General features: G+C 39.2%; 1 protein-coding gene across 1 annotated transcript in view; it reads left to right on the top strand.

Annotated features, from left to right (window-relative positions):
• Positions 1–1,561: 1,561 nt before the first annotated feature.
• CLIC5 (chloride intracellular channel 5) overlaps positions 1,562–23,553 on the top strand; it is a 71,403-nt gene continuing 49,411 nt past the window's right edge. The window contains exon 1 of the mRNA XM_026059407.1: positions 1,562–2,053. Coding sequence (XP_025915192.1) covers positions 1,562–2,053 — 492 coding nt within the window. The remainder of the gene's footprint in view (positions 2,054–23,553) is intronic.

Below are 23,553 nucleotides of genomic sequence, written 5' to 3'. Positions count from 1 at the left end.
TGTTTTTAAGCCAGTCTTATCATTAGCCTAATAGTTGATTTTGACTGCTGGAAGTTTGTAATTCAGGTCACATACTGTACACTTCAAAATCTCTTACTTAGCATTTCCATTTTAAGAATTGTGCCTGGGTTTCATATGCAAAATGTGAAGATATATCATCTGTGTTGGGCAAGATTATGTGGGTAATAATACTTGAAATTAGGCCTCAGCTATATATCCTTGAAGTCCTGTTTTAGGGAGTTAGTCCTGGAAGTTATAAGGATTTTAAATGAACCTTCATCTCAACGTGATGGGTCAGGAGGAAAAAAATATCCTTTTGGCTCAAAAATGAGAGGTTAAGCCTGATTAAAATCTAAGCATTTCAGTAATAATCTGCATAAAGCAGGTGCAGTAAGCATATAGATAAAAGTCTTTAGTCAGTAGGATCTGAAGTTCTCATAATTTTGCTAAATTCAGATCTAGATCTTTAATCAGTTTCAGCTCCTTTGATTTCAGAGGCTCTGACCTCTGTGTGTATCTGTCTTTTTAGAGGGCAGTTCATCTTATCCCAAACCTCGTGGTATTTGTCTACTTCAGATTCTTTGCAGATTCCTCTCTCTCTCCATTCTTTAGTGAAAAGGAACTATATGGACAAGAGGGCTAACCCTTAGATTTCTAAAGTCAGGTGGAATCGGCCCATCTTTGGAAACCTGGGTATTTCTCTTGCAATAAACAGATATATAACCTATACTTGAATGTAAGTAATGGATATATTAAACTGTAAGTATATGTAARCACTTGTTCAGTGCTTTCTTCTCCTAGATTCCAAGGCATCTCATAAGACTTTTTACAGTTTTGGCCATACTTTACAGATGCGAGGATGAAGGCATTAAGGGTGAAGTGAGTGGTTCAAGGTCCAGAAATGAACCAGTGGCAATACTGGAAAGAGTGCAAGTTTGATATCTTTTTCTCGTGGATATACCACTTTTAATTTTTTTTATTTGCATTTTTTATAAATGACCGTTCATTATTTTGTAAGGAGCCACTGAAACATTGCAGGTTGTTTGTCCTGTTGATGCAATTTTGCCTTTCTTTTCCTTGAAGCTAGGCTTTTGTGTGTTGTGAAGATGAATATGATGAAGTCTACATTTCCACCTTTATATACAAAATGTACTCAAAATTTCCAGTAAAACTACTTTTAACTTCCTGTGAAAGACTATATATTTTTTTACTGTAGCTTTCTAGTATTGATAGGTGCTTCAGCCATGTTCCACTATACTTGGCCAGGTTTTATCTGGAAGAACAAAAAGTGTTTACAGATGCTAAGATATAGTTACCAGTAGTCTGATCAAGAAAGGGGTTAAAAGTGAGACAGCCTTATCTCTTACTTCAGCGGAAGTATAGTTGTTGATTTAAAGCTCTCTGTAAATGATTGTTGGAGATCTGTCATGTGTAGCAGTGCATTGAAAAAGCATACCACTAACTCTGCTTCCTCCTAAAGAGTGTTTATCTGTCAACATCTCACTTTAATTGTAGTCTTTTGAGGTACCAGAAGGCAGGCAAAACTAACCAGCCAGCAATCATGGAAAATAAGGACTTTACAAATGTTTATCAAAATGTTAACACYAATATCTATGAAATTCCAGAGTCTGAGGAGGACAAAGAGAATCACCTTTATGATCATGTCCATGAAGATCTAGCATCTCCTTCTTCTACGACTACCAATGCAGAGAGCATGGACTTTGGTCAAGAGAGCCCAGAAGACAGCCGCAGTAATTCTGTGGTGTCTCAGCATGGGCTCGATGGAGAGGATGGTTCTTCTTCATCTCACCACGGTGCTGAAGAAGACTACCAATACCAAGAGGAGATGGATCTGATGAGCCCAAGTCAGGAAGATAAACATGTAGGGGGCATGATGTTTGAGAATGGCATGCTTTCTCCTACAGGTTTCCAGCTGCGTCGGAGCCAGAGCACTTCTTCCAACTCCCCGACTTCCATCAACTTCCCCCTGAACAATAACTTGGGAGAAACGGACAACTTTCAGGAGGACGGTGAGATACACATGTTTGTAAAGGTAAGAGTTTGCGTGCTTCTATGAATACACTAGATTTAAACCCCAAATCAATCYGTGTGTCCTCCAGACTGGTAAAATACAGCTACCCCCAGGGGAGCTTTGTTGCCAACTCTGGTGCCTGCGTGCTGCAGTAGACTGAGCTGGTCACTTATCTCTTGTGTGCCTTAAGGCACAGAGAGAGGAGGCTGTGTGGTGTGGAGATGCCTGGGATTTCTTTAACTCAGCTGGAAGTATACTGAAAGTATTCTAGTTGTCACTGCAGCTCATTTATTTTTTTGTAAAATCACCTTGCTGCTACAGCTAGACTACTTCTGCTACCTGAACTGGTTTAATTACAGCTAGTTCAAGTATTTCTCTGTTTCACTTTCTGTCTAGCAGGTAGTAGATCAAATGTGATAGTTATTAATACTGTGAAGAAAACCAAATATAGTTTAAATAGTGGCAATGAAATCTCCTTATATGTTCATCCTTGAAAGAGATCTTTCTTTTATTTCTTTCAATATTTAGATTAATATATGTCTGTGATAGATTATAACCATGTATTTCAAATTAATTTCAAGTTAGATACAAGTTCCTGAAGGACTGTTTCACACTTTCTCTAACCTCATGAAATATCACTTAAGTTCCTAAACCATAAAACACCTGTGTTCTTAAATAAATGTTATACTTCCCTTCATGAAAGTTCTTGTATTCAACCATTCTCAATATTTATAAAGCTGTAAGACAAACTTGACAGTTTCTCCTTTTAATTACATAAGATAAAAATTTTCAAGTTCTTGTCTCCCTTGATTAGGACCTTACACTCTAAGTACTGTAATTTCAGTAGAGGTGTTGTGCAGCCTGCCACTTTCAACACAAATAAGATTATCAGAATCTGTTCCTCAATTCCATAGATGCTTTGAAAGCAGAATAAGAGATTTTCTTATCACGTATAGTGAGAAGTGTTTTCCGCAAAGTTTGTGTTTGATTAAGTTTATTTGAGCAACAGCACACTAAAAACTTTGCATTGGCGTGAGATGCTGATTATCTTGTATGAGCTAGGTCAGATAAAACGRCTTGGTGGACTCTTCTAACTTCATTTAGTTTCTGTTATAAATACTGTATGTCTTGGAAAACTGAGTTAAGTAAAATGTTTACTTACTCCACTATCCACATTTACTTACAGGATAAAGAAGATCACTTCTATAAATAGCAACATAATCTTGAAATTCTTTTGAATGCATTATAAAAGTTATGATTTGAACACTTCTCTTTTGTCATGTTTCTCTGACTTCCTGTAGATGAAAAATTAATGATACTCCTCCTTCAGTTATCCCTTCTCTATATGTGACAATACTTTGATTGTGTCGTAATTTTTGCACAAAGATATAACATTTAAATTACTGATAGATTAAAAACACACACACACAAAAATGGCCATTAGATCATTTAGCCTTACTTTGCATAATACAAACCATAAAACTTCACCCGTTTATCTTAATTTCTATATAACTGCAGCAAGTCTTCTGAAAAGGTGTGTATCCTTCAGGAGAAGGAGTATCTACTAATTGCTTGGCTATGAATCATTCTGGGTCCACACTTGTTACCACAAAGGGATTTTGCTACTGATTTCTGTGGAACTGGGCTATGGAAGCTATGTGCATTTGGCTTTTTTGTTATCTGCCTACAACTTAAATTGTATTAGTCTTAGAAGTGACAGTTGCCCTTTCTTTAACTGAATTTGTGACTAGGTCCAGGTAGTTGATTAAAAAAAAAAAAGTTAGTAATATGGGAAAAGTAAGATCTATGGTGTTGGTACTAATTCATACCTCTGCTTTTAGCCCTGCCTACATGTTTTAAAAGTTGCTGCAATTGAATATATACTGTTCATTGGCAGCTTCATGGCGTTAGTTACTTGAATGTTGTGTTTTGGCTTTGAAATCATTCCTCGTTCTAATAAATCATATTTATTCCTTTTTCTTTTACCTTCCTTTTGTTTCAAGATAATTGTGTTCTCTCTTTCTGTGCATGAGAAAAAGAAAAATGCATGCAGATACTTCTATTCAGCCAGAGATGTTGTGGTTAATTTACATTTCTGGAAAGTGAGAAGAAGGGCAGCTTGAAAATAGTTTGCCTGTAAAAGGGTTGAGGAAGTTCTTTTCCTTGCTTTTGTTGTGCAGAAGAAGCTGAGTGTCTGACAGAGGAGCTTATCAGCTGGTATAGAGAGGAACACACACTTTGGACTCTGTTCATTTACTTAAAAATAACTGCTTAGTCCCATTTGCAGTTGAGATCCAAGATGTCCCTTGAGATCCAAGACGTCCCTACCTGGCTGGGGGATGAGACATGAGGCTTTCACGTGACCCATACCCTGATCCTCATCCAGCAGGAGCTGGAGGCTAGGTGGGCTAGGCTAGGACTTCCTAACCTGCCACTAGACACTTCTGTATGGGTGACTGAATTGAGCTCTTTATGGCTGTGTTATTCTTTGGGAAGTTTCTGGACTTTCGTTTCTGGATGTTTATTTTTCTTTTGTCCTTTCTGGTATCAAAGCAATAAGCATTAACACCATGGAGTGCAGAGCCAGATTTGCTATCCTTAATTATCTAGAGAGCAAAAGTCAGCCTATAAAACAGAAGGTATGACAGTAATATATAACAAGAATTGTGAAATAAAAGGTGAGGGCTGTCACTTCTTTGCGTGCATGAGCCTAGCCTTTCAGTGGTGCCAATGACCAGAATTAATAGACAGTCTCTTTCTATTATGATCTCCTGTCCACCTGAGGCCAGTGTTGCCATGTAGGGATAGATTATAGAGCAAGTCCAATGTCAGAAATGTTGAAGATACAAATCGAACTTATATGCATTCTGTCCTGAGCCCTGACTTGTTTCCCATCTTCTGTTCAGGGCTTTATTCCCCCTGTGGCTCGCCTCTATTTCATAGCTGGACTCTGCTACCTCTCCTGTTCCTTCCACAATTTGCACTTTTTCTCCTTTTGGCTGGCTCTGCCTACCTGGTTTCTAGCTAGCCAAAGCTGCCTGGTCCTGAAACTTATTCTCCCACTACAGTCTGCTCCCCCTGACTACGCTCTGCTTTCTTTACAGTGACTGCATTCCTTTCCCCTCGTTGGGTCTTGTCTTCACTTTGGCTCTCCTTGCTTGTTCTTCATTCCCATGCCTGCCTTCTGGCTGTGGAGCCCGTACTTGTTCCTCTGGGGCAGTGAAGTATTGCTTCATCTGTGTCAGGTTTCTTGTGGGACTGTTTTGAAATTGTGACCATCCTCTCCTGGATTTGCTCTCTTTTGCAGACATCAACAATGGCAGCAGGACCTTTTGCTGTGGACAACTCTGCCACTGCTTACTCCTTCCTTTGGTTTTAGTACTAATAAGTCTCTGAGTGGCTGGAAGTGTCAGTGTCTGATAGAGGTGGCTGCTGATTGAAAGCCACAGAGAAGTGGGAAGTCAAAACGGCAGCTAACTTGCAGTGTAGTTGCCTAGTTGCAATGCATTGCCTAGAATAGAAATTTAACTCTAGTACTCTAGTGAAATTTGTAAGTGCTGTTGCCTTGCGACCACAGTGTCGCTCAGACTGGATGATCTTTTATGCAGTTCATTCTTTGTTATTTGGCACCAAGAAAATATTTAAATCACAAACTCATCTGTCACTGAGTCTCAGTGCTCTGTAGCTATGCCATCATCAATGGACTATTTCTGGAGGTACCTAAAGTAAAGAATTTGGGCTCTCTATTTAACAAAGAATTCACTGTACCTTTAATAGCAGAATACAGCAGGCACCAACATGGAAACATTTGTGTGAATCCAACCTGTCCAGACTTGTCACAGCCACCTTTATGCCCATTTACATTGTACCTTCTTCAAACAAAAGCCTTTGAAACGTGAACAGAAATATGACCAATATGTTACTTAGTGCATAGGGCAGCTTGACCTGGTTGCAACTCTTGTTCAGATGTCCARCTTTTTCAGTTGTGTATTGTATTTCCTTGTTTAGTAATGTTTGTTCTTCAAGCTGAATTTCTTGAACATTTTATTATTTTTCTGTTAATTAAAGAATTTTCCTTCCATTTTTCTTTTAAGGACATGATTGTCCTTCTCTTTTACTCATAAGCCTGAGACAAGCTACAGATTATATCTTCTGCATATACATTTCTACCATAGGAACACAGCTCCCCAAAAGAAAGATGTCTTACCTCTAGCAGTGAACATTTTGGTTTATGCAAAGACTGTAAATTTAATAGAGTCGTTTTGCATCGTGAACATGCATGCTGTATCACTGCACTGTGGTCTAAGAATCACAGAATTATTGAGGTTGGAAGGGACCTCTGGAGATCATCCAGTACAACCTCCCTGCTCAGAGCAGAGTCAACTGCAGCAGGTTTTTCATGGCCATGTCCAGTGGGGTTCTGAATATCTTCAAGGATGGAGACTCCTCAACATCTGTGGGCAGCTTGTTCCAGTGTCTGACCACTCCCACTGTAAAAAAATGTTTTTTCTTATGTTTAAATGGAATTTCCTGTATCTCAATTTGTGCCCATTGCCTCCTGTCCTTTCACTGGATACCAGTGAGAAGAGACTGGCTGCATCTTCTTAACTCCCCCCATCAGGTATTTGTTCATGCTCATATTATCCCCCTGAGCCCTCTCTTCTCCAGGCTAAATAGAGGTCCATCTGTAATATACCTGCGCTATACTATGTACATAATATGACTTTATTGCTCCCTCATAGACCCTATCATGAATAAGAGACTGGTAATCTTTTAGGTCTTAACATCTAAACCTAGTAGCTATGCAACCCTTATGTCTGAGGAGGAAAACTGGGTTGTAAGTCTCTTTATAGCTTGATTTACGCTTAGCTGAATTTTTGTGTGTGTGTGTGTGTGTGTGTGTGTGTGTGTGTGTCTGTGTATGCCTGAAAAGATTAGCAAATGGCAATTCCGTAGATAACATGCAGTTCACGGTTCCCAGACTATCAGTCGTGACCAGAATGTGTGCTTTAGCAGCAGGGCTTAGCAGTTTGCTTAATCTGCTGGATACAAAGGGTAAAAGGTGTTGCTTCTGACCTCTGCTGAATGTGCGCCTTGTTCATGCACTTTTGCTGCCTCTGGAAAGGTGCATGAATCAATGTGCAGCTGACGCTCCTGTGCCACCTTCAGCTTTTGGCTCCAGCAGCGACTATGGCTTGGTATAGCACAGTAACATAGCAACAGCTTAAAAATACAGAGCTGCATTGTCTAGGAAATTGTTACTCCACAGTGATTGCAGTGATAGCAAATACAATGCAAATATGTAGGTCGTACTAAGAGAAAACTAAAACAGGATTTATTTATTTCTTTTTCTTATTTTTTTCCTTTTTTGACTCCTTTGATGTTTTGAAAATAACATTTTTATCCCAGCCTGTTTTGTTCTTTTCTTTTGAAAGATGTCAGTTCCTTTCATTAGGTTTTAGAGGAGAAAAGTAATTGGATTTGTGGATTGATTACTTTCTTGCTCATAGTGTCACTGACAACTTATCTGTGTAGCAATACTGACAGCTGTTAAATGGTTTCTGTCCAATATAGAGAGATTTATATTAGTTTTAATTGTTTATTGCAGAAGTACATAAAGGGCAGCTCTACTGAAACTGATGTTTTACTAACACAAAGTAATAGATGGTCCCTGCAGAGCAACTGGTAACAATATATATAAATTATTTTGGAATTCTGCAGAAGAAAAGATGCTGGAGAAAGCTGCTTTTCCTCTCTGGTCTTTCTTGATTTGGCCTACCCGACTTAAGGTATCTGTAAGCTATTACCTGCATCTCTCTTCGGTATCCAGGCTCCTGTTCCAGCAAAAAAAACCTGTTCTAAGGGTGGGATGAATTGGTGTGTAGAAATACCAATGCCCTCCCAGAGCTTAGAAACAAAGCCTAGATTACTAGGTTAGACTAGAAGTGAATTCTTGTAACTCCAGACTGACTTTTTCTTCAGGCTATTCAGTTTTCGTCTTTTTCTTTCAGTGTCCACGCTCAGCAACAGTTGTGTGCAACAGTGAAATAACGCTGTAATGTTGGAGAGTTAAGCTGTTTGTTGGACAGTCTAACTTAATCATCTTATACATCTTAGCCTTTTCCAAGAATGGAAACCAGCACTATTTTTTTTAACTTCAGGCAACCTTTATCCTTTCTTTTTTTTTTAAAACAACAGCCCCCTTGGATGTTTCTTTTAATTGTATTTGTTTTATAGTTACTTTTTATTTTAGACACCACAGTAGAAGATAAAAACCAAATGAGTTTAGGGGGATTGAATTCCTAGGTACCAATTCAAAAAAAGCTTAAGATTTTAATTGTGAAAAGAAAATTTACTTGGTTCCTTTGGGTCATAAGAACCTCTACTGAAGGAAAATTTCCGCTATTCTATAACTGTGTGTACTGGTATATTTAGAAAGATTTTCCATGTCCTTTTATACACTTAACTGTGGTTGAGAAGGAACACCTAAACATTTTTCTATGTTAATTGCTATTTTTTGAATACTTACAACTGCTTAGTGACAAGGGTTTTGAACCTGTATGAAACTGCACCGGAGGGACAGTGGGTGGGTGGATGGGTGTTAATGTTGGTGCATCTCTGATAATGTTGCTAGACATTTGTGACCTTTGTCAAGATATAGTGATACAATTAGGGAGAGATGAGAAGTAAATTGGTGTGCACAGGTCTGATTTCAATACAGGCGACGAGTGTTTGAAAGCAGGATTCTGATTCGCAAGTTAACTGAATTTCTGTTGCAGCTTCCATGAAGTTCTCACCTCAAAGCACTTGCTGAGTCTTAATGAAGTAAAATTCAAGAATACATCTTCTGAGTGAAAAATAGGTTATTTCCCTGCTTATATGGGTATAAAAAATGAGGCATTGAAAAGTAAAAATCTTTGCACGCTCACTGATAACATAATGTTAATTTTTTTGGTTCCTGGTAATCTGAAGAAAATTTCGTAGGACTGGAGGTGACCTCCTGGGACATGAAATCAAGTCCTCTGCTGTCACGGGCGGCCTCATCATAGAATACATAATTCATAAGCTGATCAAGGTCTATCTAGAAACTAATCGGCCATTACTACTCATTTTAGAAGACTGTTTCAGAATGTCATTACTCTGATGCATTGACTCCTTACTCTAATTTTCAGATTACATTTATTCATGTGCAGTTAATACACCCTTGTTCTTCTGCTGACACAGTCCATTAGCTTTCGTAATTTCTTTTAGCACTTTTGTTGTCAGTTTAAGCTTAGGCATCCTCAGATGTTTTTGAGCTAAACCAACAAATCCTTTTTGTCCCCATTTCTGCTAGTCATCATAGTGATCCCCCTCTGTATGTCTTCTTTCTGCATCCTACTTCTGGTTGCTTCTACTTTTATAGTTAGACTAAATAAGAAGCAAAAAAGATTCTTGTAATACTTATTCTTTTAAGGTGTTTATAATTATTTAAATAAGCACATCATTGTATTTGAGGTGAAATGTCCTGATGTAAACATGTGTTACAGCCAGTCAGAAAAAGCTTTATTAATTTCTTGGTACATTTCATAGTTTTTCACTTACCCTGGCACTTGTTTTGCTTTCAACAATAATTATTTTTTTCTGACATTATTGTAAGGTACTCTCGTCTGCTTGCAGAACACCAACAGGTTCTAATTCCCATTGTCCCATTGGTGTTAAAAGTATTCACAGTTCTCGCAGGTACCCGTCCTTAATGTTGAGTTCATCAGGTTTGAAGGGCGTCTGCCTGTATCCTTAATTGAAATTTAGATGCGAGTTGTTCCCCTGAGTTAATTACTGCTCTTTGTCTGGGTAATCTTAGCATCTGTACATAGAAACTCAACACTATATCCTCATAGCTTGAGAAATGGTTGAGAAGCAAACAGAAGGTGTAGAAGCTTTGCATCTGAATATATATGTCTCTTCTGCCCAAATGTATTTGTACCTTTTTTGGATTTATCTTAAAACATATTTGATTCAAAACTCTGGCCAGCAAAGGAATTTTGTATGCTCGCTCTACAGAATGGGTCGGTTATACTTGCTCAATAAATATGTGCATTCTCATCTGTAACACTGATACTTAGGTGGCCTTGCATCGCGAGAGAGTCTGTATTAGCCAGAAATGGCATATCAGTGGTCAGCGAGGTGTCTAAATAATACTGGCAAGTCCTCCATAAGTAAGAACACCAAGAGAAATAAAATAAACTTTCAAAAAAATTTTTTTTCTTAATGTCATTGAAAATTCTTCCTAGTTTTAATATCTATTAGCAAGAACCTGTGTAGATAAAATACTGGAGAAAATAGTTCAGGAATCTTGAATTTCATTGGGTAGACCTGTTGACCTCAGAGGCCTTTTTTAGCTTTTGTTTGTATCATACTGTGATTCAGGCAAGGAAGTTAACCTTTCTTGTACTTATCATGGCTTTTCGCATAGGCCATCAAGAAGGACCCTTAAGAATGAAGACTGCACTCATATTCCGGTTGTTTAAAAAGCAAAAGTTATCTAAGATCTCAGTGCTGCAGTATGCTGAAAGTTGTAGTGCTGGACCATAAAAAGTTAAGCAGGTGCTTAACTTTTCAGCATGTAATAACTTCCATTCACATTCCTCAGAATGATTTTAAATCAAAGAAATTATGCTTCTACTTCTATACTTTGCTGGTTTGGGAACATGTAGAATAGAAATCAGGAAATTTTTTTTTAAAAGCTGATGAACCTTTTTGAGAGGACTCGTGTTTAAGTAAGAGGAAGTTCAAAGGAAAATAAAATGCCGTCCTTCACTTTATGCAGATAGAGAAGGTTACTAATTTAAAATGTTATCATGTAGAGAAATCATGGGAAAATTTAGATGTAGGGTGTGAAGCTAAAAGAAGATAATTGGTCTGTTTTGATTTTGTTATCTTATGTTTCAATCTCCCTGTTTGTGATTTCAGGGACTAGAGAAAATGAGATTTGTCAGTTGAGATGAATATTATAAAGAGGTATAGGGCAGATATTTTTAATCAAGTGATGCAATATGTATCACTCTTACTATGCTCTCTGCTCAGTGGGTCTCCTTGAGATCTCAGGGATGATATTTCTGAACAGTAGCATACTCAGGATGAAAATGTAAGCCACATTGAAATTAATAAGAGTATTGCACTGATTCAGTGCAGGCAGGATATTACCCAGGATACTTTGTTGCATATTCCATAGATTCAGTTTGAAGGTTGTTTTGATCTGGGGATTTGTCTGTGTAAAATTCATGAAGTCTAGTTTTGATGATTCTCTGTCAGACAGAAAACTTCTTGAACACCGGTCTGAAGTGCTTACTTTTCTCTTTTGTTTCCATGTTAAGCTAGAAGCTAAATGCAGGGTAGAAGTAATTCTTACCTTGGCTAGAAATGACTGTTCTTAAATTTCGGAAACCATCTGTCTGAATGAAGCACCCTGGGACAAAACGCTGCCTGTTCTAAGGGGATTTGTGCAGTTTACATTTCTAGGAGGCCGGTCATTAAGTGGTAGATCAGCTAATGGGGACCTCTAATCATCTGAAAAATGTGATCAAGGTACTATCTGAGAAAGAGCAGCTGAAGAGTATAAAAGCATGGGGGGGCAATTAAGCTGTTTAAACATACAGATAGTTGTTCCTATGAAAAGCAACAGCAACTGGGCACGATACCACAGGACATCTAAAATGGCCTTAGATATCTGTTGTTAAGCAGTTTAACCCCACTATCAGTTTCAAGTCTAAGGCTACTGCAAGGTCATATTTCTGTGAAAAGATATCAAACGAATATACTGGACAAAGTTCTAGTGTCAAAAACTTGTAATACACTATGTGGCCTCTCTTTAAGAGGCACCAACCTTTCTTTTCTTTCTTTGGTGGCCACATGAATTTGTGAATAATCAACAGTACGCAGTCTCTAGTTACCCAGTGCATTGTTGCATAGTCATATAACTAAGAACACCTCTGTAAAAAGCACACAGATTCTTTTTTTTTTTTCATATATATGCTACTGCAGGATAGCATACTTCATTGGACTTTACAAGGCATCCTAAATGTTTACTATTTTCACCAGATGCAAGTAGCTTGCTTATCTGTTGACTCAGTAACTTTGCCGTGGTCCTAACTGATCATTTACTTTGGTGTGCCAGTGCTTTGCTTGGTGTTAAAGCGACCGTGTAACTAACAACAAAAGTTTGAAGCAGCAAATTCATGGTCATTTGGCTCCTCCCTGTGAGATTGCAGAGAATGAAGTTTGGACCAGAGCAGAGTTTCCTTCAGGCATTGGGAGCTGATTGGCCCTGGGCACCACAGCTGATAACAGCTAAAAATAGTAACCGTATAAAAGCATACAGAGCAGCACAGCTGCCCGTGCATTCCCTTCTCAAACCTGAGCAAGGGAGGATATGATGTTCTTCAAGCCTCTGCAAATATGTTACTAAGAACATTCTGCTTCTTCGTTCCACTTAACAATTAACTCATCAAATAAAAAACACACTGGACTCTATGACTCATGGGGGAAGTAACCAAGTTATAATTAAAAAAAAACACTGAAGACCAGATTTTCCAAGCACAGACTGACAGGTGGGCCACTGGTATGTCTTTGGAACAGTGCCTGCAGAATATCTATGTTTTTCATATACAAGAATGTTGTATGTATAGTCACATAATCATCTTTATGAGGAGTATACCTTGTGAATGTGGGATTATAAATGTTTGTAAAAACAAGCGTCTTTGACGTGGACAGTACTGCTTTGCATTGTGCACTAAACTGGCATTGAGGAGTTCAGGACTCTACTCTTAGCTTTGCTGTTGATTGTGGACAAATCAGATCACTTCCTTGCATTTCTGTTCCCTTCTAAGCTCTGCCTGTCTTCTCTGTTTAAACTGTAACGTTTTGGGGAACAATGACTTCAGTGGTTGATTACATTGCAAGATAAATCTTTGGACATCTGAGACACTTTGGATGAATAAAGAAGGCAGATGTGTTGAAGAACACCCCTTTCAAAGTCTGGAAAAAATTGCAAGGAATTGAAAACAGGGTGCAATCAGGGAAAACGCTAGAAAGTCTTAAAAATTGGTCAAAGTCTTAAAAATTGGTAGCAGTGTCAGCCCTATCAATAATGAACTATTCCCTTATGTATTAACTGCAATTATTTCAAGTCCTCCTCTTTGATTTTATAAAGCTTTGCACTATGGAATTTGCATGGGTGAATTCCCTTTCAATTTAGTTCTAGTGTGTTAATATTTTTTTATGGTTTATAATAGGTTTATAATGTTCTGCAAGATTGACGGATGACCTTGCTAACCTACCTTCAGTTTTGATTTGATATACTTAATTATTTGGAAAGGTCACTTATAACTACGTAGTCATTTTCCTTTTCATAAGAATATTCAATTACCTTTATATTTATTTCTTAATTGAGAGATCTTTCATAGCAAATGAAATAATTGTGAAGGATGTTGGTTCAGCTCTTCTGTAGAATAAAGTCTTCCTTTTATAGTCAAGAGAGCCAGCATAAGCTGGCTGTGGTAGAAGCCCCCACACAATGGCTTCTGCCTACACTGGATGTAGAACTGAGAGTCGTCAATCCTTATCGGCACGCGGGGCTCTTAGCCTGTCCTCTCTGAAAGTCGGTTATAGTTTTCTGTGTAACATGTAGCCAAGATACGATCCAAGAGTCTCTTCCTGGTGCCATCCTCTGCAGTGGGATTGAGGCTTTCTGTTAACTTCACCAAATACCTTTATATATATTTATCAATTACTCTGACATCAACTGCCACTTGCTGCTTGGCCAGGAGCGGATGGAAGTTGCTAATGTTGAGTTAAGGCCCCAATATCTCATTAGCGTTTTATGAACCTATGTAGGTCTCTCAGCGTAACCTAGTCCCTTCTGCACAGAGCTGTATCAGTAATTGTCGTTAAGGTCAGAACAGTGAGACAGAAGAGATGGCCATGTGCGTTGCCATTTCAGTGATCTATGAAGTTCCCTCCAGGTATCGCAACCAGTGACCAAAAGCCCACACCTTCATTATTAAAGCAATACCTGACAAATGCACTGTAGAAATCTTATGATTTAGGGAAAAGATGACAACAAATTTGGAAAATCTTCCATCTGAGAGGAAAGACCTTACATTCTAGTTAGAATATTCAGTATTCCCAATTCTGACTGATTGAAACGAGAGCCCATAGCTGTTCAGACTCTGCTCAGGGGTGAATTTCACACTAACGTTTACCTTCAGCTAAGCTCTTCTTTAAGAATTGCCACCAACTTCTTTCTCATTCACATAAGGAAAACCACTCATCTGAGTTCAGTGATGCTTTCAGTCTGACCTGCCTGGCTCATACTACTTTTTGAACCTTTGGGGTGCTTTTATTAGGTTTGGCACTATCCACTTTGCAGTAAGGCATAGACTGAACCACCTAAATGCTGGTAGTCGTCCTGCTTCTTGCTCAGTTGCTAGAAAGACAGATAACCGTGCTTCAGTGGGAAAGAATGAGAGGGCAGTTCAGCACAAACAACGATGGGATGCGTCTTCGGACGTCCTAATAACCTGTGCATGGTTGTAACTATCACCAGTGAAATTCTAATAACTTAAAAGTGCAGTTGCAGGAGAGGTGTTCACGTCTGTGTGTAACTAACCATGTTACTTGGATTCGTGCTGGTCACCTGTGTTAATTCTGCAGTGAAGAGGATCCCTAAGCAAAGAAAAACTAAAATGAGGTATAACCAAATCCACTTCAGTTGAACCTTACATTGAAGGAAAAAGGAATAAAAAATCACCATTCCTTTAGTAACAGCATGATGTGATGCATTAAGAAAAATGAGCTTGTTTGCTGGCAAACTTTGTGGAAACTTAATCACAAAAGTGTCAGGAGGTGAAATGAAAAATGAATGAGGGCAATTTCCTAAGAAGAACGGAAGAGTTATACAGCTTTCTGCAAGGCTCAAGGTCAGCAGTCTGCACGTTTCTGTAGCCAAGGTGTACAGCATTGCTACTGATGAGATGGACCATAACGTATGCGGAGGTTAAACTGCTGCTAGAAAGAGATACAAACGTGTTGAAATCTGCTATTCCACAATGAACAGGTGTGGGTTTATCAGGGAGCCAGAAGCCAGGAGCTCCTTTCTTAGCCCAGGAGCACATACGTTCTTGAGGAAACAGTAATCTGCTGAGCAGGGATCCATGCATGTAATCTGCTGTGCTTGTGGCTTCATCTGGCACTGCTAAATATGACTAGTGCGAAACTTTGAAACCCATGGGAACTGCTTTGAGTCACAAGTAATTTCAAACTGAGTTGTTGGGGCTTCATCTTTTAGAAATGACGTGGGTCTGAATACAGAAAGTAATTCCTGCTTTCAGTCAAATTGTTCACTCAACAACAGAGCGAAGCACAAACGTATTCAACAAAAGCAGCAACAAATGTGCATTCTGCAGGCCTTATTTACTGGGAGAGATCGAAACCTCGTTTGAGATCAGCCTGAGATATACATGCCATTTTGAACCCTTTCTGTATGTAACAGTTCATTAAATGGGATTTGAGTAGTATGTTGTGTGCTGGTCTTTGGCTTGGGGGAGTTCCTCCCCGTTGCACATTCCTGGTGCAAATCGTAATTAAGTTAGACTTAATTTATGGCAAGAAGCACACCAATAAATGGACAGAAATCATCTAAATAGAGAATTGTGCTAAGAACACCCATAAGTTAAGACAGGGATATACATTATTTACACTGTCACAGACTTTTAAGCAAAATAATGTGGTTGCAGTTCAATGATAGCAGTGATTTAACAACAGTGGGTACTCGTCACGCTTACTTGGTGTTTTTTTTTTATGTTATCCATATGTTAAGTCTAGAAGATYTGTCAGGCTCTCCAGTCTATCCCCTGCAATACCACTTTCCAGAGCAGTCTCTGTCCTCTTTGGAAAATCTTTGCTTTTAATTGAAATGCCAGTTTTGGAATGATAGTAAAATAAAGAAATCTCTGCCCTCTAGAAGCCTCTCTAACGAATACAACATCAGGAGATGATTTTGTAACTTTTAAGTGCCGCTTCCCTGTGAATGTTTAGCTCTGACTGTCTCAATACGAGCACTGAGATAATTATCCATGATGAAATCCCTCTTCACATTGAGCAGAAGTGTTTTTTTTTCTTGAAGTTGTTATTGCTTTTTAATATTACAGCAAAGTTTGAGGCTGCATCCATACAAAACCATAATTATGTATTAAAATAATTTCATGCTTTTGGAATAGAACTTATTCTGTAGAACTCCTGTCTGAGCTGATTCTAGCAATCTGCCATTTTGGTAAACAGTTGCTTTTATCCAGAGACCGTTAAAGCTAAAATCATGCATTTTTATTAAATGGTATAAGAGAACTTCTGTAGCTAGTGGCTACAACGGTGGCCCGAATATCTGAGGCAAATCTCTTTTGATTTTTCTGAAGACTGAGAGAGTGTCATGTTGTAGTTCAAAGGGAAATTGAAATTTCATTCTGGGTTTTATAGTTTTTTACATTTATAAAGAGATAGCACGTCAAAGCTACTAGTATGCAATGATGTTAAAAGCAGTTGCAAATTACAAATAATTCAGAAATGTCCCCAGAAGATATTTTTTCATAACCTGATCAAACAGGGTGGCTGAGTAGCTAGTTACGCAGTTGCTGCTTAGTTGCACTCCTTTGGGGGAATTAAGCAGTTAAACAAGCATTAGGCAAAATCATAGCCCCAAATACCATTTACTGCAGCAGAACCAAGATGTTACTTCTCTTTTTTTTTAAGTCCATAATGGAAATTCTCTGCAAATGTGGAAAGTCATGTTTCTGGCTTCCAGGAAAAGTTTACTTTTATTTTTTTCAAACTTTCAGTGCCCCCCTCTGACAGAATGAAGTGGGCAGCAGTAACAAGCAGGCATGGGAGAAGGCGCTCTGTGCGCTGCCCCTTCTTGGCGACTTAGCAGCCTGTTAGCGAACTCAACGATAGAGTTACATTCTGTATGCTTGGCCTCCGAGTCACCTCCTCGGAGCAAATCTTTGCTGGAAGTGAAGCTTGGATCAGGCCTGTGAAAGCTGATAGTGCCTTAGAGTTCACCTACAATAAGAGGTCTTATGTGGAGATGTGACAGGTTTTTTTCTGAAGCTGTTCTCTTCTTTTATTAATGGGGCAACATGGTCGTATTCATTTATATACCTCGTAAACCTCAAACTATAATGGCTCGGCTTATGAAGACTTCATAATTCAGTATCTAATGTTCTTGTATGTAACTCAAAGCCTCTGCTGCTTCTGACTTGTGAGAAAATGATAGGTTGAACTAAGCAACTTATTCTTTGCAGTAAAATGAGAGCGTACTAATTATTTATCAGTATCTTATCGTTAATTTGACAGAAGAAAGAACTGATTTCATAACACAAAACAGAGCCATCTAGAGAATAACAACCATTATACTCGAAAAGGTTCCATCCAGGTGTAAGTGATAAGTCAGTTTTATATGACAGCAAAGCCGTAAATGCATGAATAAACTGGAGTATTTTTATATATATATATATATTTATCCTCCTACTCACTGCCTCCTACAGTGTTTATCTTAAATCAAGCTTTCAGAATCCATTTTAAAAAACACAGCATTTATATGAACCAGGACTCTGTTTTGCTTGGAGCTGAGCACCTTCTTTAGGAAAATAAGTACCATTTTCTCCTCTTTAACCCTCATAAGTGAAAAAGTATTAAGCATCTCACAGAATCAAGCTGTAAGGAAATGGTCTACAGCAGGTCCTTTGCTACAGAATACTGTTCCTTGGTATGTATTTTTGCATTCACTTCCATTTAATTAGATGTCTTATAATCAACCATGCTTGCTTCTAAGTTTTCATTTTGTTATGAATACTTGGGATGATGCTTAGTGTTAGCAATCATAAATTTGAAGTAAAGCATGGGGTCTCTTCTAGAGATTTTATTTTGAGATTGCTGAAAATCAGAGATTTTTGGAGGTAGGCTGGATTGTTTTCTCTTTGGATACCTAAAAGCACAGCTTGAATACCAGATTTGTGGTGTAGCTTTCTCACCCGGCATCTTTTGTTGCTTCTGAGCACCCTAGTTCAAGTTCTGGGGTAGGAGATGAGTGCAAGATGGTGTCTCTTGGGTGAAAGTGGACAACACTGCTGCCCAGAAGCATCTTGAAGCACATGGGGTCTGACCCCTTCCTGCAGTAGCTTATAACTGGGTCAGAGCAAAATCACCTTCAGGGCATCTTAGTTCCCTTTCTCTGAGCTGCACGGTCTTCATTCTGCTTTGCTGAGCTTCAGCACAGAATCTTTATCTTGCAAATTAATTATAATTTGCCACTAAACCCGGATAGTAATTGGGAAGGAAGTATTTCAAAATGTTTTGATATGTTGAGTCTCTACAGAAACTGCTACATCTATAGTTTAACTTTTGGAAGTGTTAAGACACACACAGCTTCTGAAGTGGGAGGTGCTAGGTGCATAGAAATCAGGCGCGGAAGCCACGGATTTCTATTACTTAATAGCTGCAGTGGGATTTGTTGGACCATTATGTCTATATCTGAGCTTATTACCTTGGGCTCCCTTTAGCACCAGTGGAAAAAACCAGGCACTTCCAGAGCACAAGTTATTTCATTCTAAAATAGACATCTAAATAGGTCAGATGAATCATGTTTTAGAAGTGCCGATATCTTGAATGTTGATTTTATTTAAAGGTTTCGGTTTAGGATTAGTGATGTTTCCTCCTTGCTGTTCTTCGGAACTGGCAGTGTTTTCTTCCAGAGCCACTATGTATGTTTCTGTGATCGAAACTGTTCAGAGAACTTCCCCATGTCAAAACAGTGTTTTCGATGAGGCTGAAGCTACAGGTAACCGCAGTCAAGATGACCCACTTCCCACTGTTTCCAGGAGCCTTCATTAAAGGGAGATTACGCTTTCACGTGAGGTGCTTGAGGAAAACAAACTTTTCAGCAAAAGTAAAAACTTATAGTCATGTAGATATAATATATTATTTATGGATGCATTTTAGAAATCCTGTGACTATAATTATCTTTTTGGCAGACTTCTATAATTGTAATATGTAACTACAATGCAATGATTCTTTTTGCTACATGTAAATACCCTTAGTCCATGTCCTTGGAAGTTTGCCTGTGTGCCTAAGAATAATTATACTATAAATGTTTGGTAATTAATGTACCTAGTCCAAAACTACATGTAAAATTTTGAAATCAAAGGAGTAATAACACTTACTTCTCTTATAGTTAGCCTTCCAGTTATTTGAATGAGCGCTAATTAGATCTAAAAACCCATAAGCACACTTTTACACTAATTATAATGTTGATTATGTTGTAATTACAGTTGCAGCAGTGTAACAAGATTTACTTTTTAACCATTTCAGTGGCTCATGGAGCACACACTGGCTCCACGAAGCAGCTGTTGCTGGAAATTCCCGTAGTGCTCACCCAAAGGGTTAGAGAGCTCTTGGCTGCTACTTTTCTGGATGTGTGTCAAATGCCCAGAGGTCATGGGAGGGAATTAAAGATTATCGTGGAAGCACACAACTAAGAACACTTTTAGGAAAGGTGAGTGTTTGAACATGTCCAAACAATACCGAAAAGGCCCCCGTAAGGTAGAAATGGCAGGTGCGACTGCTCTGTGCCGTGATTGCGCAAGTTTAGTTCTGTCCGGTGATGACAGTTCCTGACAGCAAGTTGCCTGAGTCTCCCAGCGGAGGAGAGGGAGCTGTTCTGGTTCTGGAACAGGGGCAGAGGATGGGGCAGAGGGGGAAGAAAGGGGCATTGCAGGGCAGAAGGGCAAAAATGTAGCTAAGCCAGTTCCTCCAGGGCTTGGCAATCATGAGGAGTCCCTCGGGCAGAGAACAGCCAGATGTGTTCAGCGGCTTATTCATGCCCCAAACCCTGGGTGTGCCCCTTGCCTTTGTCTGGGGTCCCTTCTTACGCCAGCACTCCCTTCCTCCGTGCTTTTAAGGCTGTGTCAGTCCTTTTTGTCCTGTGCCACCTCTCACTTGGGGTTTCTGTGATGTGACCTCTGAGTCATGTAAGGAATGCAGGGAGAAGGAAGGGAGTGTAGATGACGACAGTATGTCAATAAGAAGCTCCGGCCTTTTAAAGAGTTTTCTTCCATACTCTACCCCCAGCATATCATCACTTCTCCCACTGTGTCCCCGCTCTACTACTAAAACCCAGAGGGACAGGTCAAGAAACAGTTATGGGACCCAAATATTTTATTTTCCCAGGGCCCTGTAGGTCTTACTTCTCATTCTGCTTAACCCCATTCGCCTGCTCCTTAACTCTTAGCAAGACCTGCAGCACCCTGAGCGTTTTTCTCGCCTAACAGTACTCATCAGTTCTTGCTTCTGCACTGCTTCGTGTCTTACGCAGTGGTTTTCACCTATGCAGAGCACTGCTTTTCTGCACACTCCTTGCATAAATGCAACAACCAGCACACGGGTGGAAAAACTAGGCTCCTTTTCCCCTAACATTTTAAGTAATAAGGACATTAGGATTTTGAACAGCTAAGGGGCAGGACAGACCCCTTTCAGATAAGAAGGAAAAACACTGCTGTTGTTTAAAACAATGCAATCAACCTGCTGCCAGCCTTTCCTGTGCTCTTTTCACTAGTGCGGTAGAATAAGGGAGGGAACAACTGGAACAGAAAACGGGAAGAGCAGAACTATTTGCTTAGAGACTGATCCTGTGCTCTAGGTACCAGGAGCTTGTCTCCTCCCCTGCGAGTTTAACCCCACCCTCTTTTTTTATGCTCTGGGCTATTTTGGGCAGGCTGTGAGAACTGCAGCTCTGACAGATGAGGATACTGTACCAGAGCACAGCAGCACTTGTTGCTCTGAAGAACTACATAAACACTACAGGGACTGTTTCTCTGCTGGCTGTATGGTTGTTGGTTTTTTTTTAAATTAACTTGGAAACTTATTTCCTCCACTGGTGTGGAGTTTTATCATTACAAACGATGTTTTAAAAGCTTTGTGGGAGCGGTTCAAGCGGGAAACCTAGCTGCTGCCTGCAACCTCCTTTTGCCTCTTAATATAAGGAGATCAGCTACTAGCCTTGGGGGGTGAAAGATGACAGACTGTGTTCCTGCCAATGGGGAAGGAAGGGACCCTGAAATTGAGCTCTTTGTGAAGGTAAGTTGCTCTGTGAACTGGACACTTGTGTACTGCTCAGATCACCTGGGCTTCTATTTAATAATCAAACTTTAATTTTCTGGCGCGGAGTGGAAACGGTTCTGTGACAGCCCGTTATCTCTTGCAAACATGTTCACACTGCTTTGTTTTTCGTAACATTAGAATTAGGTAATGTTGTTAAGGGAAAGTCAGGCTTCTTTTATTTTATTGTTAGTGTTCTCCTCRTGAGTTTGTTCTATTATTGTTAGCCTGCTGCCTGCACTGTACTCTGTCCTGACATTTATAGTGCCAGGTTTTTCCACTGACTTCCTTTTTCATTGCTGGGAAGAGAGGGTGAAGAGCCAAGCATGATTCTGTACCTTGTCAGGCTGTCAGGGCTGAAGCCCCAGCAGCTCCTAAAACAAAAAGGATTGAATTAAGCTGGTGGTCTTCTGATTATTCCCYGCAATGCTCCCTCTTTCTAAAAAATGAAAAATAAATCAGTTTTTACTCCGTGTTACCTCAGTCAAGAGCCCATTCTCATTCTATACAAAGGTAACCGAGAACAGAAACTGATATAATGAAAATATAGAAAAATAGGTACACTTCTTATATGGTAGGATTTCAGAATGTTTCAAACTGGGTACTTCTGTTGGTCTTGGGCTGTGGAAGTCTTTCTGTTGAAATCAATGGCATAGTTCAAACCCATAATGCGTGCGACCTTATTAATAGCAAACTTCATGCAAACTCTATCCCAGTGAAGAGCTCAGATTTTTTTGATGTTCAGAGCATGTTTCAAGGCCTTTATGTACATCTAGGCTGAAATCCACTATGCCCATATGAAACCTAGGTATTTGGTCCCTTCAAGCCTGAACCACACCTGTAAATTGACAGGATTATTATTAATATGCGGGAGTTATATCAGGCCATTTGCAAATAGAGTACCGAATGACTGGGAAAGCAAATTCCAGCTCCTCCCTTCTGCCAGGTCCAGCATACGCAATTGCTTTGTATTCCATGATGGATATTTTGGGCTGGAAGCTGAAATGTCAGCCACATCCGCAATGCATATACATGGTCCCTTCACGCATCTTCCAAAACCAAGCAATTCAAATACAGCCTTTCTGACTGAGCCAGCGTGGGATCTTTTTCCTTAACAAATAGAGAATGCACAAGAATTCTTGGTTCATATCTGCCCAGCAGATCCCTGTGCAAAGCTTAATATTTTAAAAGGGACCTGCAATGGTCCGTGCATCCTGATACCTTTCCTCTGCAAGCTGTTTCTACAGAAGTGATTTGAATGGAGATGTTTGTGGGCTAACAAATAGGTTAGTGGGATTTTTTGGCATTCTGTCATCTCAAATGTTTCCTGGAATGCAAGTCTTTAGTTAGTGATTTGTGTAAGTGCCTGCAATATTTTGTTGAGGCAGATAGGGATACATGTGATGCACATGTGATGTGTTCACACTGACTAGCATCAGCTGTTAAAGTGCAGACCATCTTCCAGATTCACTGTGTGAAATTCYGGAACCATAAAAGTTAGTGGCAAAATATTAATTGAATTCAACTGAGCTATGCCATCATCTGAAGATTTATAGCTCCTGAAAGAACATGCTTAGTAATCTGATTTCCTGCATAATGCATGTTACAGAATTTCATAGAGACTCTTGCATAAAACTCATAATTTGTTGAGCTGGAGMAAAAGAATTAAGTGTCTGTCACCCAATTAGTATCTTCCTGGAGACTTTCCATTTAGGTTGAAAAATTGCAACTCCTGAAGTTTTGGAAAGGTGCCATTTAATTTAATTAAAAGTCTAAAAAAATTGAATACTAAAGCTTGTAACCAGAGTATAAAATTGTACAGCTCAAAAGTTGAAAAATAAATAAGAGAAGAACATAAAAATAAGAGGAGCCAAAAGGTGAAAATAGGAGAATATAAGAGATATATTAATAGATGAAAACTTTGCTGGAGCATGAAATTTAAAAGGATAGCATACTAATAAAGGGAGATAAACAGGAAAGCTGATCCAGGTGAGAATCTGCAAAGAAGGCGGCACTTCTGTCTGGTTTAAGATTGAAAAGAGGAACAGAAAAGTGGCAATTTCTAGATGAGTGTAAGACGCTGGCACAATCTGAAGACCTAAAAATACTGGACTGCGCTTGGGGACAGTTCTAATAACAGGAGATATTGGGGTCAATGAGCATTTCATCATTTGACTTTGTGATACTAATATTTCACTCAAGGAAAAAAATTCTGACCTGCATCCTTGAACGAAAGCCAGTGAATAAAGGGATCAATGACAAAAGTGTAAGAGAGTGGATGTGGCCCACTGAAAACTGGGTGTTCTGTAAGCAGGAGTAATCCAGAAAAGAACTGT

This window comes from Apteryx rowi, unplaced genomic scaffold (genome assembly GCF_003343035.1).
Source record: "Apteryx rowi isolate R43461 unplaced genomic scaffold, aptRow1 scaffold_157, whole genome shotgun sequence".
NCBI lineage: Eukaryota > Metazoa > Chordata > Aves > Apterygiformes > Apterygidae > Apteryx > Apteryx rowi.
This window is presented reverse-complemented; position numbering and strand designations above follow the sequence as displayed.